This window comes from Bidens hawaiensis, unplaced genomic scaffold, assembly GCF_021521415.1.
Source record: "Bidens hawaiensis isolate Kalapana, Puna unplaced genomic scaffold, B.hawaiensis_p1.1 tig00029548_1, whole genome shotgun sequence".
In the NCBI taxonomy this organism is placed as follows: domain Eukaryota; kingdom Viridiplantae; phylum Streptophyta; class Magnoliopsida; order Asterales; family Asteraceae; genus Bidens; species Bidens hawaiensis.
In genome coordinates this window covers 141792-166554 of record NW_027494886.1, presented here as the reverse complement: position 1 = coordinate 166554, position 24763 = coordinate 141792, and the positions used below count along the sequence as shown (strand labels likewise).

The window sequence follows — 24763 nt, the reverse complement described above, 5'->3', positions numbered from 1 at the left end:
CAAGATTATGATTATTATTTGTATTTGTATTTGTATATGATTAGTCTTCATAAATACAAGATAACAATCATCAAAACTATTTCCCATAACATAACATCATACATATATTCATAATATATAAAGTTTCAATTAATAATCAATCAACCCTCTGATACCCATATTATTATTCATTTTCCTCTCACCACCATCATATTCATATCATGTCCACCACCGGCGGCGAGTCTAGGGTTTCCATTCCGACCAACATCCGCCACGTCATCCACCAACTCAGCAAAACACAAACCCACAAACACAGCGACCAGTTCCTTTACACAACCCTGAAGGACTCCGCCATGGACCCCACCGAAGCCACCCGCCGTCTGGACATGGTCCACCACATCCAAGAGATCGCAGGAAAGCACAGCGTTGAGGATGTCTACACAATGCTTAAGGACTGTAATCTTGATGCTAATGAAGCTGCTCAGAGGCTATTGTATATTGGTACATAATAATAATATTATTATTATTTATTTAACCCTTTTTGGTTTCTGGGTTTTGTGCTTGTGGAGTTTGATTAATTAAGGGTTTTGGTTTGATGGGTCTGAAGTTATTGTTTAAGTTATTATTTGTCTGCATATACTCTTTTTTTGTGATTATTATTATTATTATTATTATTATTATTATTATTGTTGTTGTGTGAAATGTTTTTAACTATGTTAATTATCGGGTTGGGTTCATGTATATGTGTGTGACTGACTACATTTGTATTTTTCACTCATTTTACAAACAAGAATGTTGTGACTTGTGAGAATCTTGTTTACTTTAGTCTGTGAAAACTGATTATTATCTTTACGGCATACTCTTATTGTTGTGTGAAATGTTTTTTTTTTAAATTTATTAATGGTTGTTGATGTTAACACTAGGACCTGGTATGGGATGTGTTCAATATTCTTGCTTCTTTTATGGTTGAAAGCCGGTTGTTCTACGAGACTTTCCTGTTAATAATGGTATCTGTATGTGATTTGGTTTATCCAGTTGTATATATGTGTTTGACTACGTTTGTATTTTTATTCATTTTACAAACAAGATGTTAGTAAAGTGTTAAATGTTGTGGCTTGTGAGAATCTTGCTTAGTTTATTCTGTGAAAAGTGATGGTTTTTGTTTTGCTTTTGCAGATACTTTCCATGTGGTTAAAAAGAAACATGACCGGAGGAAAACCGTAAGTTGCGCAGCTGTGATTTCTCTCACATGTCTATTTTATTATAGCTTTGATTAATGTACAAGTTGCAATTTTAATGAAGGAAAGGTTTTTTAGTTTTCGTGATGGCATGACAATTCATTAGTTGTTTCTGCAATTTTGTTTAGATAAGCAATGAGGGTTTTCGAGAGAATATGCAGACACGGGGTAATCAATGGAGGGGAGATAAGGGTGGGCGAGGGGCTTTCTACTCATCTAAAGTTTTTGAGGGTATGATTACTATCTTACACTAAAATATCTTTCATTTTTGTATGCTATATTGGATAGTATTTCAACTGTATGTAATGCCACATATAATAGTGGTTCACATTTCAACTGCATATGGCAATATATACATGCAATAAACATACATGGGGCAACATAAATGAGATGTTGATCATGGAAGTATCCTCTTTGTTAAACATTTATAAAGTATTTTTATTTATATTTTAAAATTTTATTTACACTTTAGATTATTAAAATTATGTTGTGTTGTCATTTTAGATGTTGGAGGTGGGAGGAATTCGAGTTCAGGGAAGGAACATGGTGCTAGTAATCGCGTAGAGAGGGTTTTGAGGCCACCCTTGCAAGGTCAAACTGGAAAAGAAAACAATGTAGTACATGTGTCAAAGTAAGTTTCGTCTCAATTGCCAATGTTTATATATAAATTTTAATTTGTTTAGTGCTCTTTATGGGTCGCAAGATAGGCAAATTGTGTAATGGGTCCAAATGGATTGAAAACAATTGTTTGCCTTTTATCTAATTTTAATTTAGTTACAACTAATTTACTCATTTGACATCATACTTTTTACAGTTCTCGTGCCAAGGCCAATGGTACACCGGCTCTATCTAATGGGAATCACAACCATAAACATGCATCTGAATCCCCTGCAGGTACTGTCAATGTTTACTTACTAACGAATCATATTTAATACAGTTCCCAATTTCACTAACTTCTTGGCTTTTTATTAATACTCTGGTGCTTTTAGATGTCGCGTCCTCTGCTTTAGATCATGCTATGGTTTCATCTCAGAACACAAAACACATATGCGCTGTGGGTACAATAAAATGTGAGATTGTGAAACGTAGTGGTTCTAATGAATCAAATGCAATAAGTCCAGCTGGCACGAAGTTATGTGCTGATCAGTTAGGCACTGCTACCATACCTGTTATCGCAGAAGCTGCAGATGCTGGCCTAAAATCTACTGTAGCCGAAAAGAAACAGATCTCAGAATCTTTGCAGCCTGTTTTGTTGCCAACCCCAGACAGTTCACAGGTTGTTAATCCTATTCAGGATAATCAGCTGCCTGTTCAGTTATCAAACGAGCCTCTAAAAGGTAATTGTTTCTTTGTTTTTGTTTTTTATGTAGGAAGCTCATGCTTTGTAATAGATGTTAACATATTTTTATATTTTCTGCATTTGTAAATACAAGTTCAGTTTCTGAAGAAGAGCCTGAATTGGCTCTATCGACTCCAAAACATGACGTGATGGTGGGAAAACCGACTTTATCTTCTCACCAAGCTGTTATTTTCCCTGATCATTTACAAGTCCCTGAAAATTATAAATGTCAGTTCATATTTGGAAGTTTAGATGCTACTGATGATGATTGCAAATCTATTTCTGTGACTGAGTCAACTCAACAAAATGAAGCTGTAAAAGAACCTACTTTGAGATAGATCAGATGCTTGGTTTTCTTTCTTGAACTTTTTTGCTTCTATTATCTTTATTAAAATGTATTTAAAATTTTCAACTTTTTTTGGTGGCAGCAACGGAAACGCTTCAACGGTATCTCAAGAAGGTGAAATTAAAGATCGTATTTTTGAAGATGTATTTCGTTCAGAAGTTAATAATATATCATCTGATTCTTCTGCTATAATAGCCGAGCAGACAAAGGTGGATATAGCCCCCCCTCCCCCTTCATCTGGATTCCAGAATCTTCCGGTTCTTCCAACAACTAGGGACTATTATAGCTATATGCCACCCCTGATGGGCCCACATTATGTACAACTTGATGTACCTGACGTACAGCAGGCAAGTTTCTTCTAGAACTTCAATATTGCAGTTATTAGGTTTTTAAGGTTATTTTTCTATGTTTTTAAGGTTATCCACTTATGGTTTTTATTTTTAAGGTTATCCACTTAGGTTGTTATTTTTTGAAGGTATTCACTTGTGTTTTTAAGGTTATCCACTTAGGTTTTTCAGGTTATTCACTTAAGTTTTTAAGGCTACCTACTTATGTTTTGTGGCAACTTTTAATGTATGCAGAATGGGAACTCGCAAGCTGTAACTGCAGCGGGTCAACCGTCTGTGACACAACCTGCAATGGCGGGTCAGGGTTCTGTAGCATTATCTCCACCTTTGTTTCCTTATTTCAGACCATATCCAAACTACATTCCGTATAATCCATATTTCCCACATATGTATTTGCCACAAACCGCTCACTTGTTGAACCATGGTGTGTTCCCTCAGCCGCCACCACCTGCCGCCAATGCCCATCATTTGCAGGCGGCAGCAGCTGCCGTGAAAACACCCACCCCTTCACAAAACAATCATGAAAGCAATGAAGATATTACATCAGAAGCAAATGATGACGGTAGTGTTTCAACGGTTCAACAGACTCAACAGGATTGTTTTTTGTTAGTTATAACTTATTTTATTTAATTATTTTTTTTATCAAGTTAATTTTGTTTATATGCATTAAATCGCAGGTTGAAGATTTACAAGCTCGGGCTCACGCACCGGTTCATGATTTACATAACATGTTGCCAAATTATTTCTATACCTACCCTCAAGGACAACACATGGCTGCCTTTTCACACTTACAAGCTGCCGCACTTTATCATTCTTTGACCGGTCAATCCACCATACCACCGCCACTTATGTATCAACCACCACCCACTGGTGCCACAATTGAACCACATCAACAACCACATGCACCACAGGTTATCCATCAAGACACGGCGTTAATGAACACAGGGACTGGTTGACATTAAGTTTTGCTTCATGGTCAAGTATCTTTTTGGAAGGAGAAAATAGAATATATTTTGCCTGTGACCCAATTTGTATATATACAAAGTTTGGGCCATTGTGATTTTTAAAAAACCCTAGAGCATATTTTTAGGTTATTGGACATCTCTTTTTTTTTTTTTACTAAATGAAGGTAGGAGGAATTTATGAGGGAAATTGTGCTTGTGAAACATATGAAAGTTTTCTAGTGAGAATGGGATGTTAGAACTTGAAAGGCTCGATTATCGTCATATCATACACCGTTAACGGTTGTCTTTTCATTTTGATCGTCGAGTATTTGCTTTGAAGTCTGAATATTTGTGTCTTGAGTCTTGTTTATGTTAAGCGATGTGTAAACCGACATCCCACAAATTGCAACAAATGCCCCACAAATGCTTGCGTATCCGGGATCCGACTTGAAGAGCAAGTATCCCCCAAGAAGGATGACACAAGTCTTGAATTGGCCTAACACAACATGTGATGTTGCTGATGTTGCTCTGCATTAATAGTAAGGATTAATGAGTTGACTTGGTTTTGGAATTGTGTTTTGAGTTGACTCGGACGATTTGCTTACCCGAGAGCTAAGGCTCCAGACCATTGCAGGAGGAAGCCCAGGAGTGCAGAGATGAGAATTGCAGTGGTGTTGTTGAGGTTCCATCTGAAGGATAATGCTCCTGGTGGGTCCAACCATGGCATCAAAGCTACCAAGAAGAATATGGTTATTGGGGTGGTCTTCCACATCAACCTATCAAGTGAAAATCTTGCGTATTTAACCACATGAATTAAACATTTAGTTATGATTATTGACCCACAAGGTCAACCGGTCTAATCTGTTTAATAAACGGGCAATGTTCGGTTCAACATATTGAACCACATGAATTAAACAAGTTGACATGTGACTTGCTTATCCTGGTTAACATGTTTACAACTTGATTAGTCCTTTTAACACCTTTGGACAAATGAGTTAAATGGGTAATGTTAGGGTTACATTGTTTTAAGTGTTAACTAGTTTTTCCGTTTTTTTACATGAATAAATATAGGTCGTGTTTCGTTTGGAATATAATGACCCGCGAACTTACAAACCCGATTGTTTTCACACCCTAGCCTAAAGTATCACATATTATATTACTTTATTTTTTAGAGAATAAAATCATGCATGATCAAGTTTCGTCATGACTGTTGAACAAGTTATGAGCATTGATCCAATTAGGCTCGTTCTTTTATCTCTTTCTTTTTAGTCAACGATAAAGTTTAGTTATTTTAAATAAATTTTCTTCAGTTCTCATACTTTAATAATAATGAAATATTAATCATTCTTAAATTTTGGTTAACAAAGTTGAAATATTTTCAAATAACATAATTTGTTTGTGACATTTAAAAGTATTTGAGAAATATGCAACATAAAAGTTGTCCTTGTTATAGTCAGACTTTATATAACTTATGATATTTTCTGACCAAGCCTGGTGGGCTTGGTCCTACAACTTTTACGTGGATATATGTTACCACTTACGCTAAAGCAGTCCAATTTCTAGTCTGTTGAAGATTTGACCACAATATTTTGTTTATGGCACTCGGGATAATCCATGCAATTGCTATACACACACCAAATGTATTGAATTCAAGATCCGTCACTGTTGCAACCGCTACACCTACCGAAACAACCACTAGCGCTAGTACCTGGCAGTTGGTTACTGTTTTTAGTTATATATATGATGAAAAGGCTCAATAAAGTTGCACATACTATTTGTTTTAAGAGAATAATCCAAGTAGTTCTTTTGTGTAAACCTTGTAAAAAGAAACAATCTTTCTGAAAAGAATGAACTCCGCAATAACAATGGTGGGAGTAACAGCGATTTTAGCCATTTGGTAGAAACCTACACTGCACATTTTGCAAACAAAACAACACATAATTTGTTAAGAGTTGATTGGATGTTTGAAACCCAATGATGAGTCCAAGGCATTTATCTCTATCGCACGACAAAGCCAATATATTTCAAGATTTTAAGTCACCGTCAACTTTTTTGACCAGAAAAAGTTAACTTTTTGGACCAGAAAAAAATCAACGGTGACATAAAATCTTGAAATCATTTATTAAAAAATTAAAGTTTTTTTTTTTGTAATGTTATAATAGTAACCTGTTGTGCTTGAGACTGGTATTGGCCAAGCCAGAAGCAAAAGCCATGACTGCACCCAAAGCAAAAAGTGACGAGAATGGTGTCGTTTTGGCAGGAGGAGATGGTGGCAAGAGGGAGAGAGCCTTGAGAATGACGAGTAACAACCAAGCGGATGTGTAATGAATCAAAGTTAAAAGGATCGGGTAATTAAACCCGACTTTCCCCATTACCTGTAATAATAACAAAACCAAAATATGAAATGTACATATTTTTTACTACAAAATTACATAAAGTTTAGAATTTAGAGTTTCGACTGACCAGTTTATTTCCCATGATGATTCCAACGGAAACCATGAAATTGAAGGTTAACGCGATGACAGGGCCACATAATCTTTGTTGTTGACGTTTGGCTCCTTCTGATGTCCGAAGTTCATTGTAGAGTGATCCTCTAAGTTCTTCTAACGCGCGTGCTAACATTTAAACATAAAGTTAGTCTTGATATATAACTTTTAGATTAAAGAAATGACTCAATACAATATTTATAAGACTTTAAAGAAACATATGAGTTAAGATCAAAATGTTGATTTAAACTGAACTTGTTAAAACAAGTTGTTAGGACCCTATAGGTATTAATTATCGAATTCCATTGTTGATCGGAGTTGTTAAATTCGTATTTAGAGTAATTTGATAAAAGTAGATGTGTAGACTGTAATAGAAAATGGTCTAACTTAAAACGTACATTACTTTTGATTTATATCAAGTTATCGTGTCCATAAAATATGGACGTAAATCGTATTTACAATATTCAACCCAAAAAACACAAACAACTACAAAAATATAATCAATACCAAAGTTTAGATAAATCAAACCTGCTTCCCCTGCATCACTATCTTTTCTTTTCAAGAACGATTTTCGACCAAGAACCGAGCTAATCAATTCCATTCCACTAAACATCATGAATTTTGGAATGCAATTTCTGAAACCCAAGTTCACATTTTAAGACTTAAAATAGATGCAACTTTCAAAAATTGATGTCAATTTCAAGATTGGGAGAATGTGTAGCAGAATGAAGCAGAGGTTTTGTTTTATACTTCCAACTAAGTTAAAAAAAAATTAAATGATGATTTGCATTTGATTGTTATTTACTCAACTATTATTATAATCTACACTTTTTTATTTTTATTTTTGTTGTTTTAGAAAAGAAGCAATTGATTTCTTACACACCACGTCTAAAGTTCCTGCGTAGTTGACATATTATTGTCGAATGTTCGAGTAGAGTTGTCATCCTTAGGTTGAACCGAATCAGACCTAAAAAGATATTAAAGTAAATGATTAACTCATAATTTTATATTATCTTTTCTTTTTATTTTGAAAAATATGGCCCGCTTAACACCTCAATTTATAAACATCCTTGTAATTTGTAACTAAAAGATTTGAACTCTGCATTTTTGTCCCGCTTTGTACATCTCACGTTATGAGTTGATACCCTCAATTTTTCAAAATAATTTTGCGGGTTCAGCCTAACATAAACCCGAAAGTTTGACACAGACCCAAAACTGAAAAAAGTTTAAAGCATGTGAACCTAAACACGTCACGCTTATTTTCAGGTTGACTCGAAAGCTTTTTTACTTTTGTTTTTTCACATATTAATACTTTAAATTTACATTTTCATAACAAAGAAATACAAACTTACGTAAAACAATTGCATCTCAATTACAAAATTTTGTGTCAATTTCATTTTTAGATTTAAAATTTGATATTAGATACCCGACACTTATTACATCCTAAAATATTTTTAAAAACTGAAATACAAAATAAATAGGTTAAACAAGTAAACCCGCGAGCCCGACGGGTCCAATCCAAACGCGACCCGTTTGGCTAAACATGATAGCGGGTTCAACGACCCCGAACCCCCGTTTATGTCAAACCAAAATTCAAAGATATCATGTTAGGTTCTTGTCGGGTAATAAATTTAGACCCATATTCATAAACCACTGAAAAAGACTTTAAACTTGAAGCAAACAACTTTATTTGTTTGTTAATTTATTTATTTTATGAGCACTGATTGAATGAGTAGTTTGAGCACATAGAGGGCGGATCTTGATTCATTGTTATTCGTGGGTTTTTGAGAGTTTGGTTTTGAGGGAATTAAGGATGTAATTTATGTTTCTTTTATTCTTAAGCCAACAGCATCATGGGCGAATGTTTAGCAACAACGTAGTTAGTGGTTCAACTTAGAATTTTCAACTAATACCAACCAAATTGGATCTTGAACACTCATAGCAATTGTTACCTTATTCAATTACCATGGTATCTTTCATATAATAAATCAAATAAAAACCTAGTATTTCATATTAATAAAATGAAAAGTTTAAACTTAATAGCAATGGCAACATACAACCAACAGAAATTTATGTGGTGTCACAATGATTTGGATTTTGGATATTAGAATGTTAGAATATCTACTCTTTGGTTAGCCTTCTTAGTTTTTAACAAATTCACATTGTATCAACACATTTTTGTTCCATAAAATCATAAGATCAAACAAAATCCAGATATTAACAATCACGATATGGCTGCTAACAACGTCTAGGCGTCTGGCAAATTTCTAAGACGACAAATCATGAGAGAGGCACATCAAAGAAAAGACGGGCTCATACATAGTATAAAGGTTAGGATGTCGAATCTAGAAGGCATTTGGCTAAGAATTATCTAAGGAACTGAAATGTCAAATGTAAATGTAACCTATGACGCGGTTACAAAATTAAACCTTTTTAGTGGTGGTGGCGGCACGCTGATGGTGATTTCAATTCCTTTAGTTGTAGTTGAATTCTTTCCCAGTATTGAGGGACTACGGTTTCCTTTGAATGAAGAAAATTCGAAGGAATTCATTCCAGTTCCATTACAATGTTTATAGTGAACCAAACGGGCCCTTAAGGAGGATTACCCAAACGAGATTCAAGGTATTCGTTTTCTTTTCTGATGGCATCAAGATCGGCTTGTAGTTTGTCCATGTTTAAACTTCGAGTAGCAATACTTGAAAGCTTAGTTTCAAGATCTGTTTGTTCTCTACGAGTTCTATCAGTTGCAAGGATTTTATCAGAAATTTCTTGAAAACTCTCGTGGATGGTAGTCAGCAAAATGTGAGCTTGCTCTCCTACTTGATCCTTCCTCGCTTCCCTACAAAAGTAAGATTATTTTTAGTACATCGTACAATGCTTGGCAGAAATTACTAGTTCAGCTTCAAAACTGGCATCTTAAGATATCATTTTTCAAGAAAAAATGAAAAATGGGAGGTTCAGCCGGGCTGTGTCAAAATGGGCAATTTACTCAGTTGGCTTGACCAAAAATACTCTGTTAACAAAAGTTATACTATATGCTTTTATAAATCATTAGTGTCAGTTATGATTACCACATTTCATAAAATGATTTGAGAGGCTTTTTATGCATTAGAAGTACACTACATTTCGACCCGGCTGATCCAATTAGGTTGACATGAAACATTTGACAACGTTTTTAAAATCATATTGTTTCAATGGTATTATAAATATGATTATTAAAATTATACTATTTCAATGGTAAACTAAATATTTTTGATAAAATGATTTAAGAGGTTATATGCATAAAAAATAGGAGGCCTTTTATACTGTCTGGCCCGTTTGGGCTGACTCGGACCACTGTTTCTCCTATAAAAAGATTTGTTTAATAATTGATACACCTTTACTGTACTAAAAATACACTTTTGAGTTTTGACTCATTTGACCCATTTGAGAAACCGTTTACTTTTTGGCTACTCTTAATCTCTAATTGTTTGTCCCATTAAGAGGTAAAACGCAACCAAAATTAATCCATTTATATATTAAAAAGCCAAAATTGCCAATCTCTAGCTATAATATAATATATGTCGCAACTGAAAAAAGTTTGAAATTCTACAACTACATAGTTACATATGAATGATGTAGTTAACGCCTTAACGGTGTTTACCTTAGAAGTGTTTCATCTACCACCGCATAAGTTCGATGTAGGCGCTCTTGAATCATGTTGCTCTCCAATTGAAGATCTCGGGTATCTTTTAAAATACGCTCTATGTCAATATCTTGTTTTCGGCTGTTTTTAGTAATCTCTTTAATTCGCTCAATGTAAGATCTTCTAGTCGCCATTTTGGGCAGTCTCTCAACTTCTGCTGCCAAATTGGAAAGTTCCTTTTCTCTGAGTTAATAAAACAAAGCATATGAGCCCATTGAACATTTGAATTAAAGCGAGCAATCTGTATGTGTTAAAACACTTTAACAATACTTTTTACCTTTGATTTGTTTCAGACAATGTAGACTCCAAATCCTGCTCAACTTTTTTCCACTGTTGATGTTTTTCTTGAGACTCTGGATGTTTTGCACATAACGCTTCTTCATAGTTTCTTTTCTTTTCTTGTAAAGGATTTATCAAGGCTTTCCTGTCATATGTAATATATATTAATCTAATTTAGATTTAAAGATACAGAATATGACATTTAGTTTTTCAAACGATTACCATTTTGACTCTATTTCTGCTAAATTGTGCCTCTTTGCATCTATTTGCTTGGTGAGCTGTGTAATGTAGGATTCCAAAGGAGTTTGTTCATCACAAGCCATTTTCATTGCTGCTTTCAACAAATCATGTTTCTCTTCTAATTGTTGTAACACCAATGATTTTGTTTTCATTTCATCCGAACACACATTTTCTTGATTTATTGGAACTTCTGTCTTGTCACTCGTCTGTAAATAGTAAACAAATGGCATTCATCAAAAACAAATATCCAATCATTTTACTCCAACTAGAAAAAAGAAATTGCATCGTTCTGAACTGCTTTGCACTAAGATAACACAAAAAATTGCAATTGTATACTTGCCTGAGATGATATATCTTGAAGAGACATAGTTGACTGGCCAAGTTTTTGTTCACCATCTTCATGAGTAGCATCTGCTAAACCTTTGCCAGTTTCCATACTATTAGTTTCTGAATTCCCGCTTCTATCACCATTATCAGTGACAACATCTTCAGCACACTGAATTGAATGTGATGCCACTTCATCAGTTCTCAGTTTCAGGTCTTCAACTTGAGTATGCAAGTCCTGTCCCTCGTCATCAGCATCCTTGATAGATATCTCCCAACTATCAACATTTATCGTTGCAGTGGCATTATTATCCTTTGTTTCAGGTGATACTGCAGTTCGAGATGATTCAGAGAGCCTCCCAACCAAAAATCTAATCAACTTATACATGTCTTCTTCAGATGGATACAGGAACTGCCCTAAGCAAGATATATATTCTGTTTCTAAGAACAATTTCACAACAATAACTATACAATAGGTGAATGTGAATCTAATTTCATCACTGAGATTCATCATAACTAGCTTCTTCGACTAATCATTCACATGATTTTTAGTCCTAAAATGCAAACTGATGTGAATTGTGAATCGTATTCATGAGCTTTAATGCAGTTAAACATGGCAATCAAACTAACCTAACTATGAACTTAACCAAATCTATCACATTATTATTCAATCAACAATCAAATTGTATTTAACAAATCTGAAGTTCCTTTCACCCGAGCACATGCTGACATACAATTTATTACTCCTAAAATGCTAACTGATATCACATGTGAATCAATTTCATAAGTTTCGTGCAGTTACACTTACACCTTGCAATCAGTTTAACCTAGTTATGAATTTAATTTAATCTATCACGTGAATACTCAATCAACTATCTAACTGAAATTAACAAAACGGAAGTCGTAAGACCTGAGTACAAGTTGACATAAGATTATTACTCCCAAAATGCAAACTGAAACAACTTGTGAAACGCTTTGATGAGCCTTAATGCAGTTACACGTCGCAATCAGATTAACCTCATTATGTTCTTAACCTAAATACATAATCTCTCACATGATTATTCAATCAACGATCGAACTGGATTCAACAAATCAAAAGTTCAAAACACCTGAGTTAGTACATGTTGACATACGATTATTACACCTAAAATGCAAAATGATATGAACTGTGAATTGTTTTTATGAGCTTTAATGCAGTTACACATGGCAATCAGATCCTATGCAGTCAATCTCGGTTATCGGTGTGAAATATCGGTCAGAATATCGGCGATATTGACTGATATTTGACCAATATTCCCGATATCAGTGTTTTAAGTCTTAATTTCAACTTTTAATGTTTAATGTTGGTGTTTTGAGTATTAATCAGTTCCTACTTGCTAAAATTGTTAATATTTTGCAAGTTGCAAAAGGACAATTTGTTAATAGTAGGAGAATATACTGAATCATCACTCGTCAGTGTTAAAGTGCTATATATATAAATTCTGCGTGATATTAAAATTACCGATATCTCAAATATCAGTCCTGGACCGATATCCGATTAACCTAAATATGAAATTAACCTTTCAGATTAACCTAGTCATGAATTTAACCTAATCTCTGACATCATCATTCAATCAACAATCAAATTAAATTTAACATATCTAAAGTTCCTATCACCTGAGTACATATTAGCATAACATAACATTATCACTCCTAAATCTCAAACTGATACAAATTATAAATCAATTTCACATCGCAATCAAATTAACCTAATTACGTAACAAAACGATACAGCAAAGATAATAATAATATTATTACCTTATGGAAGCTCATATCGCCGATATAACCTAGGTCTTTAACAGAAGCTGCGAGATCAGTGCACACGATGAACCGATCGGCCATAGATTCCGGTAACGTGACCGGAAACGACTCCTCGGAGTTGGATATTATACGAAGCGAGTGAGCACAGATTGATACCAAGGCTTCCGGCGTTAGATCTTCAACGGATGAAGCTTCGTTTGGGATCAGAACTCCGAGTTTAGTTAGTGAGGTTAATAATAATAATATCTCTTGTGATTCTTCCATTGATTAATTGATTGATTACACACACTCAAGCTTTCAGTAATGGAGTCGTCTTGTTTCCATCGTTACTTGATGTTGTTACTGTGATGTGTTTTGGCTCCACGACGTCGTGTGGATATTTTGATATTGGCAATCTCAGTCCCTGTACTTTGCAGAAGTGCTAGCATGCACCCTTACGTTTTCTTTGGTTCCTCTTCGTCATAACATTCCCGGCTCAACTCTATCATCTCTTTCTCTATAATTACACTAAAAGACATTGCATTTCTTTCTCTGCCGGATATATAATTAGAATAAATAAATAGGATTTGGTTTGTTTATAACTATTTTTAACTATGTTAAATATCTAACTATCTATATAATTGCCTATCATAAAATCTTATGTGTCGTCAGGGTCGTCCCCGAGAATGATAAAAAAAACTTTAGGCCTCGTGCGAAAATTTTTTTGGACCTTCTCATAATATAAACTCTTCGATTACATATCAAAAAACCTACCATCCAAATATAATTGTTACAAAATAAACAAAACTAAAATAATATATCAAAAGATAGAAGTTAATTAAGCGAATTTTTGGGACTCACATAAAGATATGGGAAGACATAAATAAACAAATTATAAGTAACACAAATTAAAGATACAACCATTCGATACAAGTGATTAACAAATTACCATAAAGTCCTAAACTAATAAAGTCCTAAACGATACAAATTATCTTTCTTAACCTAACATAAAGTCCTAAACTAATGGATTTCAACAAAATCAATCCAATCAATTAATAAAATCAAAGGCCCAAGTTGCAGAACAGCCGGAAAACCGTCACAACGGAGTTCAATTGCTGCCAGAAAAACTCCATACGTCCTCCCTACACCGACGCTACAACCTGAAACCGCTCACTGGCGGCACTCACGTACGGGGTATGCAAACGGAGACGCCGACACCAGAGATAGTTATAGGCGTCGGTGATTACGGTGATAAAGATAGCGGACTCCGACGATTACGGTGATAAAGAGAGCGGACGCCGGCGAGCACGTCGTTAATGGTGGAATATCTTATTATTTTGAAGGTGAACAATGGAATTTGGTTGGTTTGAAGTTTTAGCTTCAGTATTGAGTTGCTTAAATAGAGATTTCTAGTTTTGCTCATCATGATTGATTAAAGCTTCTACGATACTCTTTGAGAACAGTTTCTTTATTGTGATCGACATTAAAGTGATAAGGTTACTGTTGTAGAAATTTCTGCTATCTAACCATTAGTTTGCAATGATAGTGTTACTGTTACACGTGCTAAACCTTTAGTGGCAGAAAACGTCGAATTAATCAGTCACCTTTTCTATAAAGTGTTTGGAATCTTGATAACAGTCAAAATACTTTAGATAAGGCTAGATATCATAGGCACCATCCTGTTGTCCTACTATCAATTCTTTTATCACATAATTTTCTTTACAGACATTTCGTTGTATTAGATGTATTGGAAAGTATTCCAATGGTTTATTTATACGATTATAATTAAGGTCTAAGCCTTGAAATATGTATGTTCTGTATTCATACGTCTTGTATATATATATATATATATATATATATATATATATCTTTATATTTTTAACATGATTCTTAAATCCAATTATTCTATAACGACATAAACAACGACACTACGGGAACCATTTAGTACAAGATTAGTAAGATGTTGGTTAACAACAATGGCCAGTTGTGGTTAACTAGACAAAATACCTTTCTTGTCCTAACTACTTCCGTTCATGACTTTATTTATGTTAGTATTTAAGCAATTATACACATATTTGCACATACACCTATTTTATTATTCGAATCCCTAGAAATTTAGCTAGCATATATTCTTTTCCATACTTTACTTACAGTAACCTACATAACTTTACTTACGTTAGTTGAGAAATATACATATATACATATATTTCAAGGTAGGGATACCCCCTTTTAATATAAATAATCAAGTAAATAATTTCATAATAACAATACTTATTCACTTGGATCGACGCCTAGGTATTATTAAATGACTAAATAATTTAAAGTTACCGTCTGGCGTGCAGCTACTCGCGGTGGGCATACTGGTCTCTTTTCTTAAAGTTCGAGTCCAAGCATTCGGGGATGCTCGGATCCCTCGAACCATGGCTCTGATACCAACTTGTAAGACCCCAACTCCCGGTGGTCCCACAGTTGGTACTCATACACGATATTTACAAAAATGCTTAAACTTAAACAGCTTGTTCCATTAAAATAATAATTCAGAGTATAGGTTCAGCGGAAAATTATTAAAACAAATTCCCAAAATCAAATTGAAATGTATTTAATAAAACATTAAGAGAGAATGTTTAATTTTATTGAAACTTCCGACTAAGTATACCTTCAACCGACCGAGTAGTCTCGAGCACGTCCAAGCGGTAAGCATCCTCCTCTTAACCTAAAACTCACACTAACATGTACACAAAGTCAGCTTAAGCTGAGTGAGTTCAAGTTTAAATAAATAACATCTTTAATAATAATAGATTTTCATTCCTCAGAAGCCACAGTATGCTACGGTGGCTACCGTAAGCTACGGTAGCCCCTGCAGAAAAACCATATCGACAATAATAATAGGTAATTATTCTTATATATAAACATCTCTATACATGCTTTCCTATATATATATATATATATATATATATATAACATTCAATAATAACATTCAGGGCCGAGAAAACGTACAACCCCAACACGTAACATTCCATCAACGCGTGCAAACACGAAGTACGCATGCGTAACATCCGTAATCGATAACGACTACATCATTCGCCAATTATTGGCCATTCAATAATATATATACATACACATCCATACATCATTCAATATTATCATTTCAAGGCCTATCCTATATAAATAAGCCTATGCAAAATAATTTAAACGGTTCTTCAAGCAAAATCGTTTAAGTGTACATGCTAGCCCAAAAACTTAAAAAGAGTTAAAAGGGGCATCATGAAACTCACCTGACACGAGGCACGGATTCACCACGAGCTAGAGAATCCCTAAGTATCCTTACAACTCAAACATCTGTCGGTTTACAAACAATCATTACTAACGACACCGAAAGGACTCGTTTATCCTATGAGACGTTCTAACATGGTTCGAGTTACCTAAAGCCTCGACCTCATCAAACTCATTCATAACAGCTCCCGGGCCTTACTTATACCCACACGATTCTTAGATACTCTCGGGAACAAAGAATTCTCAATTTGCCCCCGGAAGCACTATGTGATACTAACACGCGCGTTTAAGAGTCGGTTAGGCTATTAACATCCAACTCAGCCCCATGTGGACCCAATATGATGAATTCACAATCAACAAGTCCACACGACGCTACACGAGTCAAATGGGTTGGTAACTCGCAAGTACAAAGCACTAATTATTCAATAAACGCGAATTCACGTTGTACCGACCCGTTTGAGTAACCGACAACCAATTCACTCCCATCACCTTTAAAATCAATTTCTTACAGTACATTAATCATACCGAGACTATAACATTTGAATTGGTTGTTAGTTCCCTCAAACAACGCGCTATACATCACAATTCACAAACTAGTCAACCGAATATTAGTTTTCAATCTACAACTAGTTGACCAATCAAACGAACATCAACGGACATAATCTTAAAGTATGTTATGCTAGACATACCTAGGAAGATTATGGAGTGAAAACCTCAATCACCTCAGCCTCGAAACATCTCAAATAGACAGCCACCCGGTGAGATTAAAAGAAGCAGTTTACGATCGATACGCGAGGCATAAAGATGGTTTATGGTGTATAGTACTAGAGAGCACATGAGACTAACCTTGGATTGAATCTTTGTGCTATAATTATGGCTGCAAGGAAAGAAAAAGATGTGATGAGCTGCTCCTAGTTGCCCGATCAATTAAAGAAGGAAAAAGGAGGAGTAGGTGGGGGACAAGATGAGTGGAAGAGTTGTTGAATCATGGAGGAGTTGTTCTTCTCGCTGACTGGTTGATTAGGTAGGGAAGAAAGGAATGAGAGCAGGTGAAAGACAAGGGCATGTGGAGTGGTTGAATGATTCAACCAGAACCATTCGTATATAAAATCCAATTTTTACACAATAGCCCTCCTAATCAAAGAATATGGCAACTTGAGAGGAAAATCAAATGATTTAACGAACCAGGATAACGAGAAGGAAATTAACGGGTGTTACACTCCCGTAACACGGGAGGAATAAACTAGTGTTATATATATATCTTAAATCTTAGATTCTCAAGCCACCAGATTGCTTTATTCTTAAATGAAAGCTTCTAATGCATTTGACCAGAATTCATAGGTATGGGTCTCATCAAACCCAAATAGCCCTTAAACGGGTTATAACATCTCATTATATTAAAAGTTAATCTTATCAAATATTTTATATGAAAATCCTATAAATAGGGATATACTAAATATTAATATCAATTTTTAAAAAAAGATATTTTTAAAATTAAAAACAATTTTATAGTAAAAAAAAATAAATAAGCGGATCATGGGTCTCACTAAACCCAGTTAGCTTTTAAACTGGTATAACATCTCATTTATTTATTAAACCCTTTATCATCAAATACTGAGTATATTATTAACTTCCTTATAATAAAATTAAAATTAAAAAATTATATAAATATTATAAATGAATAATGTAAAACAACACATGAGAATGTAAATTAATTAAAATATATGTTGGGTGCAAACAAAAAAAGGAAAAAGAAAAAAAAAGAAAAACTATAGAACCAAGAATCTTAATCTTAAATATATATAAACGAAACATTTAAAAGCTCTCTGGTTTGTTTATCACATTCTCTCAAGTCACCAGATTGTTTTATTTGTAAATGAAGATTTCTCATGCATTTGACCCGAATTCACGGGTACGTGTATCACAAAACCCAAATAACCTTAAACGGGGTATAACATCTCATTTTATTAAAAATTAATCTCACCAGATATTTGATATGAAAATCCTATTATATACTAAAAATTAATATCCAATTTTTTTAAAGAAAACTATATTATTTATATTAAAAACAATTTTATAGTAAAAAAACAAAATAAAATAAAATAAGCGGGGTCATAGGTCTCACCAAACTCATAGCTTTTAAACGGGTTATAACATATCATTTATTTGTGAAACACTTTCATTATCAAAACCCTAAATAAATTATTAACTTTCTTACATTAAATAAAATTAAAATCCAAAAAAATATAAATATTAGACACGGAAAAGAAGCACAACCCCCGTAATACGGGGGAGAAAAACTAGTATATATATATATATAATGTCATTTTTCCCTTTACTTGCCTTGTAAGATTAAGATAAGGGCGCAAGTACTCGCTTCAATCTATTTCTTTATCTCCCCGTGAATCGTATGTTTATAATATTATGGACAATATTTTCGTAACTCCAATTAGGGATGATGAGCCCGTACTGTACCGGTACCGAACCGAAAATCCCGATCCCGAATTTCGCTAACTCTTGGTACCGGTACCGGTACCGAAATATTCGGTTCGGTACCGATACCGGGATTATACCGGTACCGAAGGTAAAAAATCGGGAAATACCGATACCGTACCGATCCCGAAACTTAAAACTTTGGTACCGATTCGGTACCGACGGTACCAAATCGGTACCGATTTCGGTACCGGTACCGATTTTGCTCATCCCTAACTCCAATCGATTTAATCAATTTTTTTATATCTTTATTATTATAGTTTTCTCTCTACCCCACTCACAACCAATTTAATAAATATGAAAAATACATACTAAAAAATAAATATGCGCAAACAAAGTTTCCTCAAAGTTACAAAAAAATCACTATTTTTCTTTCTCCACCCTATAACTTACAATCACAACCACTCACAATCTCACACTATAATTTGCAAATTTTCCTCACATGATTATAGGGGATGTGTTGAGAATGCTCTTACGAGCCTCATACAAAGCTGTGTCCAGTGTTGCAAAAATCCCGACTACGCGACACGATTAATCGCTAGTTCCCACTTCACTGATTAATTTTGGGCTAATCGGTTAATTAATCAGTCAATGGTCAAATCTAGCCAAAATCCGGATTAATCGTCTTTTTGCGATGAGGTTCTGGTCAAAACCAACGGTTTACGGTGGGATTCCGACCAAAATCAGCAGTTTCCAGTGAGATTCCAACAAAAATCAGTGGTTTCCAGAGACATTTCAACCAATTTCCAGCCAAAATGTGTTTGTGTACATATAAAACTAAAAAATACATTTAAAAATGTGTGGTGTATATATAAAACTAAAATTATACATTAAAATACGATCCGATTAATCTCGATTAATTGCTAGTCTCCACCCCATCGTCCGACTAGCGATTTTACAACACTGGCTGTGCCCCTTCAATATGCCAGTATATATATAGAGTTATAAATTGAGTTTGTATGTATCTGAGAAGCAAAGGGTCCTATCTAAAGCTAGGCTGATGTTTATAAATCCTATATGGACTCGTCACCCTTACTTGATAATCAACTTCTGGACAAATTGATAATACTGCCAAACTCTATGAACATAACTACCCTAGCGTATTAGTTTGTTAAAATCACCCGTTGAAATTTTCTAAACAAATTTCTTACTATATTAGTTTTTATATAATTTTAAAGAAATGGTGTACGCTACCATTGAGCGCTCCCAACGACATGTCGCATGACCAACATGAGGAAGGTAAATCACTTGTTTTAATGAAATTAAAAATACATTAAAACAAAAACTAGTGAATTAGTAGATTATTCTACTAAGAACGAACCAATAAAACTAAACAAAACAAGAAAATGTTGTAGATACGATTTAGATTAACGTGTATGCAGGTTTTAGGTAATCGGGCTGAGTATCACCTAACGTCAAAATTGTCAATAACATCCCAAATGTTTAAAGTTTGCCATTCCTAAATTGAACAACAATCTCATCGGGTTTATGCACATTTTTATGAAAACCTTGCTTCTCTTTAAATAATACTTACGTTTTCTTTAACAAATGTTCTTATAAATTTTAATCTAAAATTAATATATTTTATTTTTATATTTGTGAAAACCATGTTCTTGACATGTTAAACTTACACTTAAGGTAGTTGGTCAGAATGTGGCACCAAGGTTGTGTCACACCAACAAATTCGCAAGTCTTTCTCAATATAAATTTACATGTCCAACACCAGAATCAAAAAGACTGTATAGGTTTGATCTAGGTTTGTTTTAGTTGAGCAAAACTTTGATCTAAAAACCTGATTAAACAATACTCAATCGCATGATCGTTAATTCTGCTACACAATGGGTTCCAAGTACCAAGATGAAATCGAAGACTTGTCAACGTCGTCTCCTCCATTGAGTGCAATGCAGGTTACAAACAACAATGGAGTTGTTCATAGCTTTGATATAAATGCTCAAACTTGCCATAGAAACCGATCAAGCTCTCAAATCGATATTCAAGAAGATACTTGTTGCTCCATTAAAGATCGCCCGCTTCCCATTTTCCTCAAGGTAATGCTAACAGTTATAGATATTTCGTTTGTAAGATATTTGGTCTGGAAAAAGGATGACGTGTCACTTTTACAGAAATCGTAATTCAAAATATAACTCTATAAATGCTTAAAACGTTTATAACATGTTGTTTGGGTTCGGTTTTTTTCTAGTTTTCTCGTTTGGGCTTGAAATTTTTTAGCCGAAAAAAGTAGCCCAAAGTCATGAATTTGGCCCCAAAACTTTTTGTTGATTAATAATTAACCGATTATTACATGTTTGGCCTTAAATTTTTGGTCTACACCATTTATTAGAGTTCTTTATACATTACTTAACATTCAAAGATAAAATTTACAATCCATTTATGGGTTTGGTTATAATGTCGGGTTGTTTTTACAGTTCGGTTCTTTCAATTTTTGATACATGCAAAATCGAAAGTGAGGCTGAACTGGAAATTCGGTTTTTGAAAAACATAAAACCAAACCATCGGTTTTGGGTTGGTTTGGGTATTTTGGTTCGGTTCTCTTGATTATTTAGTTACGGATCGGTTGGTTTGATTTGATGCACACCCCTAGTTTAAAGATATAGAGTTTAAGGTGAAAATGAGCAAAGCAACACCCGGGAATCCAGTGAAAGCGGTTATGTCAAAGGTGGCTTCAAACGCCGAACAAGACAACTATAAGCAGATTTTGAAGGGCATAACAGGAAGCATTGGCCCGGGTGAGATCCTCGCTTTAATGGGTCCTTCTGGAAGTGGCAAAACAACCCTTTTGAAAGTTATAGGTGGAAGATTGTGCGAAAATATTAAAGGAAATGTCACATATAATGATGTTACATATAGTCCAGCTCTTAAAAGAAGGTAAGATATGTTCATGTATGTTGTTCCATAATGTCACATATAATGATGCTTATTTTTACTAATTGATGTATAGGATTGGATTTGTTACACAAGATGATGTGCTCTACCCGCAGTTAACGGTCGAAGAAACATTAATATTTGCTGCGTTTTTAAGGCTTTCGAGCAGCATGAGTCAAAAGCAGAAATATGAAAGAGTTGAGGTCATTCTTAAGGAACTAGGATTAGAAAGGTTAGTTTACAATTCTTGTATAAAGATAATATTAAAGCAAGTTTCATGCATATTAATGTTTTCCTTACTAACTGTTTTCTATTGGTTTAAAATAAAAAAAGATGTCGAAAAACACGAGTAGGAGGAGGATTCATAGGTGGGATATCCGGGGGCGAACGGAAAAGAACGAGTATAGGATATGAGATCCTGGTTGATCCTTCATTGCTATTACTTGACGAACCGACTTCTGGCCTTGATTCCACGTCAGCAAACAAACTCATTCAGATTTTAAGAGAAAATGCTAAGGTAAATAAACCTTGAAAACAAATCAAGAACAAGATTGTAAATTTTAAATTGATATATGTTGTTAAAAGGTGTTTGTTTTTCTTATAACAATTTAGGTTGGGAGGACAATTGTGACAACGATCCACCAACCGTCCAGTAAAGTGTTTCATATGTTTGACAAGATATTATTAATATCCGAAGGACATCCTATGTACTATGGAAAGGCAAGAGAATCAATGAGCTATTTTATGTCTTTAAGGTTCATCCCAGATATAGCCATGAACCCTGCAGAGTTTTTGCTAGATTTAGCAACGGGCCAAGTGAATGACATTACCGCCCCTGATGATATCGTGGCTCCTAAAGGCACTTTTGAATACGAAAGGGCCGTCATCAGGGTAAAAACATCTTTTATCTTCATTTTTGTTATCTTGTAATCGAAGTTTTGATTAATTATTTCTTACTGCATACATTTTGTGCTATACTATGAAAGTAGTATGTACAAAACAGGTACAAGATAGAGCTAGAAGGTAAAGAGAAAGATGCAATTCAAAGAACGGGAAAGGCACCCGAACATCTTAGATTAGCAACTCAAGTGAAAAAAGATTGGACGATAAGTTGGTGGGAACAGTTTTTAATATTGTTCAAGAGAACATATAGAGAAAGATGGAGAGATTATTTTGATATGTTAAGAATCATTCAATCTCTTGGAGTTGCAGTCTTGTTAGGCCTTTTATGGTGGAAATCTAGCTATGCGAACGAGGCTCGCCTACGAGATCAGGTCGCATTACACCTGTTTACTTATAAATTGATCAACTAACATTATGTTTTGTCTCTTTGACATGTTACACAACCTATATCCGATCCATCCATTAGTTATGAAATCACGATCATTTTTTATATCGTTTTAATTTCTGTACTGATGCAGATTGGGTTGTTGTTCTATGTGTGTATCTTTTGGACATCTTCATCAATATTTGGAGCTGTGTACGTGTTCCCGTTTGAGAAGTTTATGCTTGTAAAAGAAAGAAAAGCTGATATGTATCGGTTAAGTGCGTACTATGTGTGCAGCACATTATGTGACATGATCGCACACGTTACTTACCCAACGATTTTCATGTCCATTTTGTATTTCATGGTTGGATTCAAGAAAACTTTACAATGTTTCTTTACGACATTGTCGGTGATCTTACTAATAGCCATAACTAGCCAAGTAAGTCTAAAATCTACATCCATTTTTTGACATTTAAGAATTAAAAATAACGGATGAAATATCTTGTTTTTTCATATAATTAGGGTGCCGGTGAAATGTTCGGGGCTGCAGTGATGAGCATTAGACGGGCAGGCAATGTTGCTTCGTTAATACTAATGTTGTTTCTTCTTACCGGAGGTTACTATGTTCAGGTAACCAGTAAAAGAGTCAAATTTTCATCTAGTAAAAATATTACTTATATCTTGTAATTTTGGTTGCAGCATATACCAGCATTCATGCAATGGCTAAAGTATATATCATTCATGTACCACGGGTTCCGGCTGCTACTAAAAGTGCAATACACGGGTGATGAGTTATACGAGTGTGAAAGCATAGGCGGATGTAGACCGTTGCAGAGTTCACCATCATTCGATACAGTAAACTTAAAAGGAGGGTGGAAAGAAGTGTGGATGCTGCTAGGAATGGGGGTGGTGTATCGCTTGTTGGCGTATATTTGTCTTCGAAGAAAGATCAGCCAATGCATCATTTGATTAATTAATATCCGGAATAATTTTTTGTTCAAGATTATATCATTGTGTAGTATAATCATAAAACTTACATATGCATCTTTGGTTTTACTTGAAGAAATTCTCCTGTCCTTCATAGACCTTATAATTCGAAAAAACGATTCTACTTTTGGTTGATTTGAACAACCCGAACTATGAAAAATAAAATAATATAAATATAGTGCTCGGATCAAATACAAATAGAATTAATGTGCAAGGCGTGTGAATTATAGGAAAAAAAGGACGCAATGGCAAAAGTTTAAATAACACAATGCGGTTTCTGTAACGTAACTGATTACTTGATATTTACTATATTACACAGAGTAATTACTCTTGTTATGCTAACAATTATGTTACTATAGCAAGATTTTATATATTTATGGTATTGTATTGCCTCCACGTGGATTTTGCTCCTTGTTTCGTACCATTCGCACGATAAACTCTTAAATATTCTGGCGTAGTCGATTCAAAAATCGCAATTCAAGAACCAAAGTCAGATGATAGCCCGATCTGCCAACTGAACTTTGATTCGTAAATCAAACTCAGTTCGATCCTAGTTTCGGTTTTTCGTATCCAATAGTAATAAAGATGACTACTTACATGCTTACAACAACCTGTCCCTTTTAATTCCTAAGTAAATCATGCTTTTGATCTATGTTGTTTAGTAAAAAAAGAAAAGGTTTAGTCACTTACCCCTCCCTTATTAGTATATAAACTAAACTTATTAATACTTATATTAAGTATAGGGGCTTATTGTAATTATTGTAATTAGTAGGGTTAATATGTAATTATTTAGTCTATAAATAGGGATGATGTCAGACAATTTAACATAACGTATCAGTATATTCAATCGCATATTTTCAGTATTCTAATTCAA

At 34.4% G+C, this 24763-nt stretch overlaps 4 protein-coding genes across 4 annotated transcripts; 2 read left to right on the top strand and 2 right to left on the bottom strand.

The window, feature by feature from the left end:
• Positions 1–200: 200 nt before the first annotated feature.
• LOC143579007 (uncharacterized) lies at positions 201–4471 on the top strand. Its single transcript, XM_077062425.1, has 10 exons — positions 201–480; positions 1156–1199; positions 1346–1448; positions 1722–1848; positions 2032–2111; positions 2207–2554; positions 2656–2888; positions 2983–3249; positions 3484–3858; positions 3927–4471. The coding sequence occupies exons 1-10, from the start codon at positions 201–203 to the stop codon at positions 4203–4205; spliced, it is 2136 nt and encodes a 711-aa protein (XP_076918540.1). The 3' UTR covers positions 4206–4471.
• LOC143579009 (nucleotide-sugar uncharacterized transporter 2-like) lies at positions 4233–6802 on the bottom strand. Its single transcript, XM_077062427.1, has 6 exons — positions 6657–6802; positions 6360–6568; positions 6010–6103; positions 5735–5901; positions 4799–4969; positions 4233–4721 (listed from the first exon to the last, which is right to left on the bottom strand). The coding sequence occupies exons 1-6, from the start codon at positions 6690–6692 to the stop codon at positions 4478–4480; spliced, it is 921 nt and encodes a 306-aa protein (XP_076918542.1). The 5' UTR covers positions 6693–6802; the 3' UTR covers positions 4233–4477.
• Positions 6803–9194: 2392 nt separating this feature from the next.
• LOC143579010 (uncharacterized) lies at positions 9195–13412 on the bottom strand. Its single transcript, XM_077062428.1, has 6 exons — positions 13005–13412; positions 11200–11619; positions 10866–11089; positions 10642–10788; positions 10323–10547; positions 9195–9518 (listed from the first exon to the last, which is right to left on the bottom strand). Exons 1-6 carry the CDS (start codon positions 13269–13271, stop codon positions 9272–9274), a joined length of 1530 nt encoding a protein of 509 aa, XP_076918543.1. The 5' UTR covers positions 13272–13412; the 3' UTR covers positions 9195–9271.
• Positions 13413–20340: 6928 nt separating this feature from the next.
• Positions 20341–23871, top strand: LOC143579011 (ABC transporter G family member 26-like). The gene is made up of 9 exons (XM_077062429.1): positions 20341–20800; positions 21355–21638; positions 21712–21867; positions 21969–22152; positions 22248–22526; positions 22625–22909; positions 23057–23341; positions 23425–23532; positions 23602–23871. The coding sequence occupies exons 1-9, from the start codon at positions 20591–20593 to the stop codon at positions 23869–23871; spliced, it is 2061 nt and encodes a 686-aa protein (XP_076918544.1). The 5' UTR covers positions 20341–20590.
• The last annotated feature ends 892 nt before the right edge of the window (positions 23872–24763 follow it).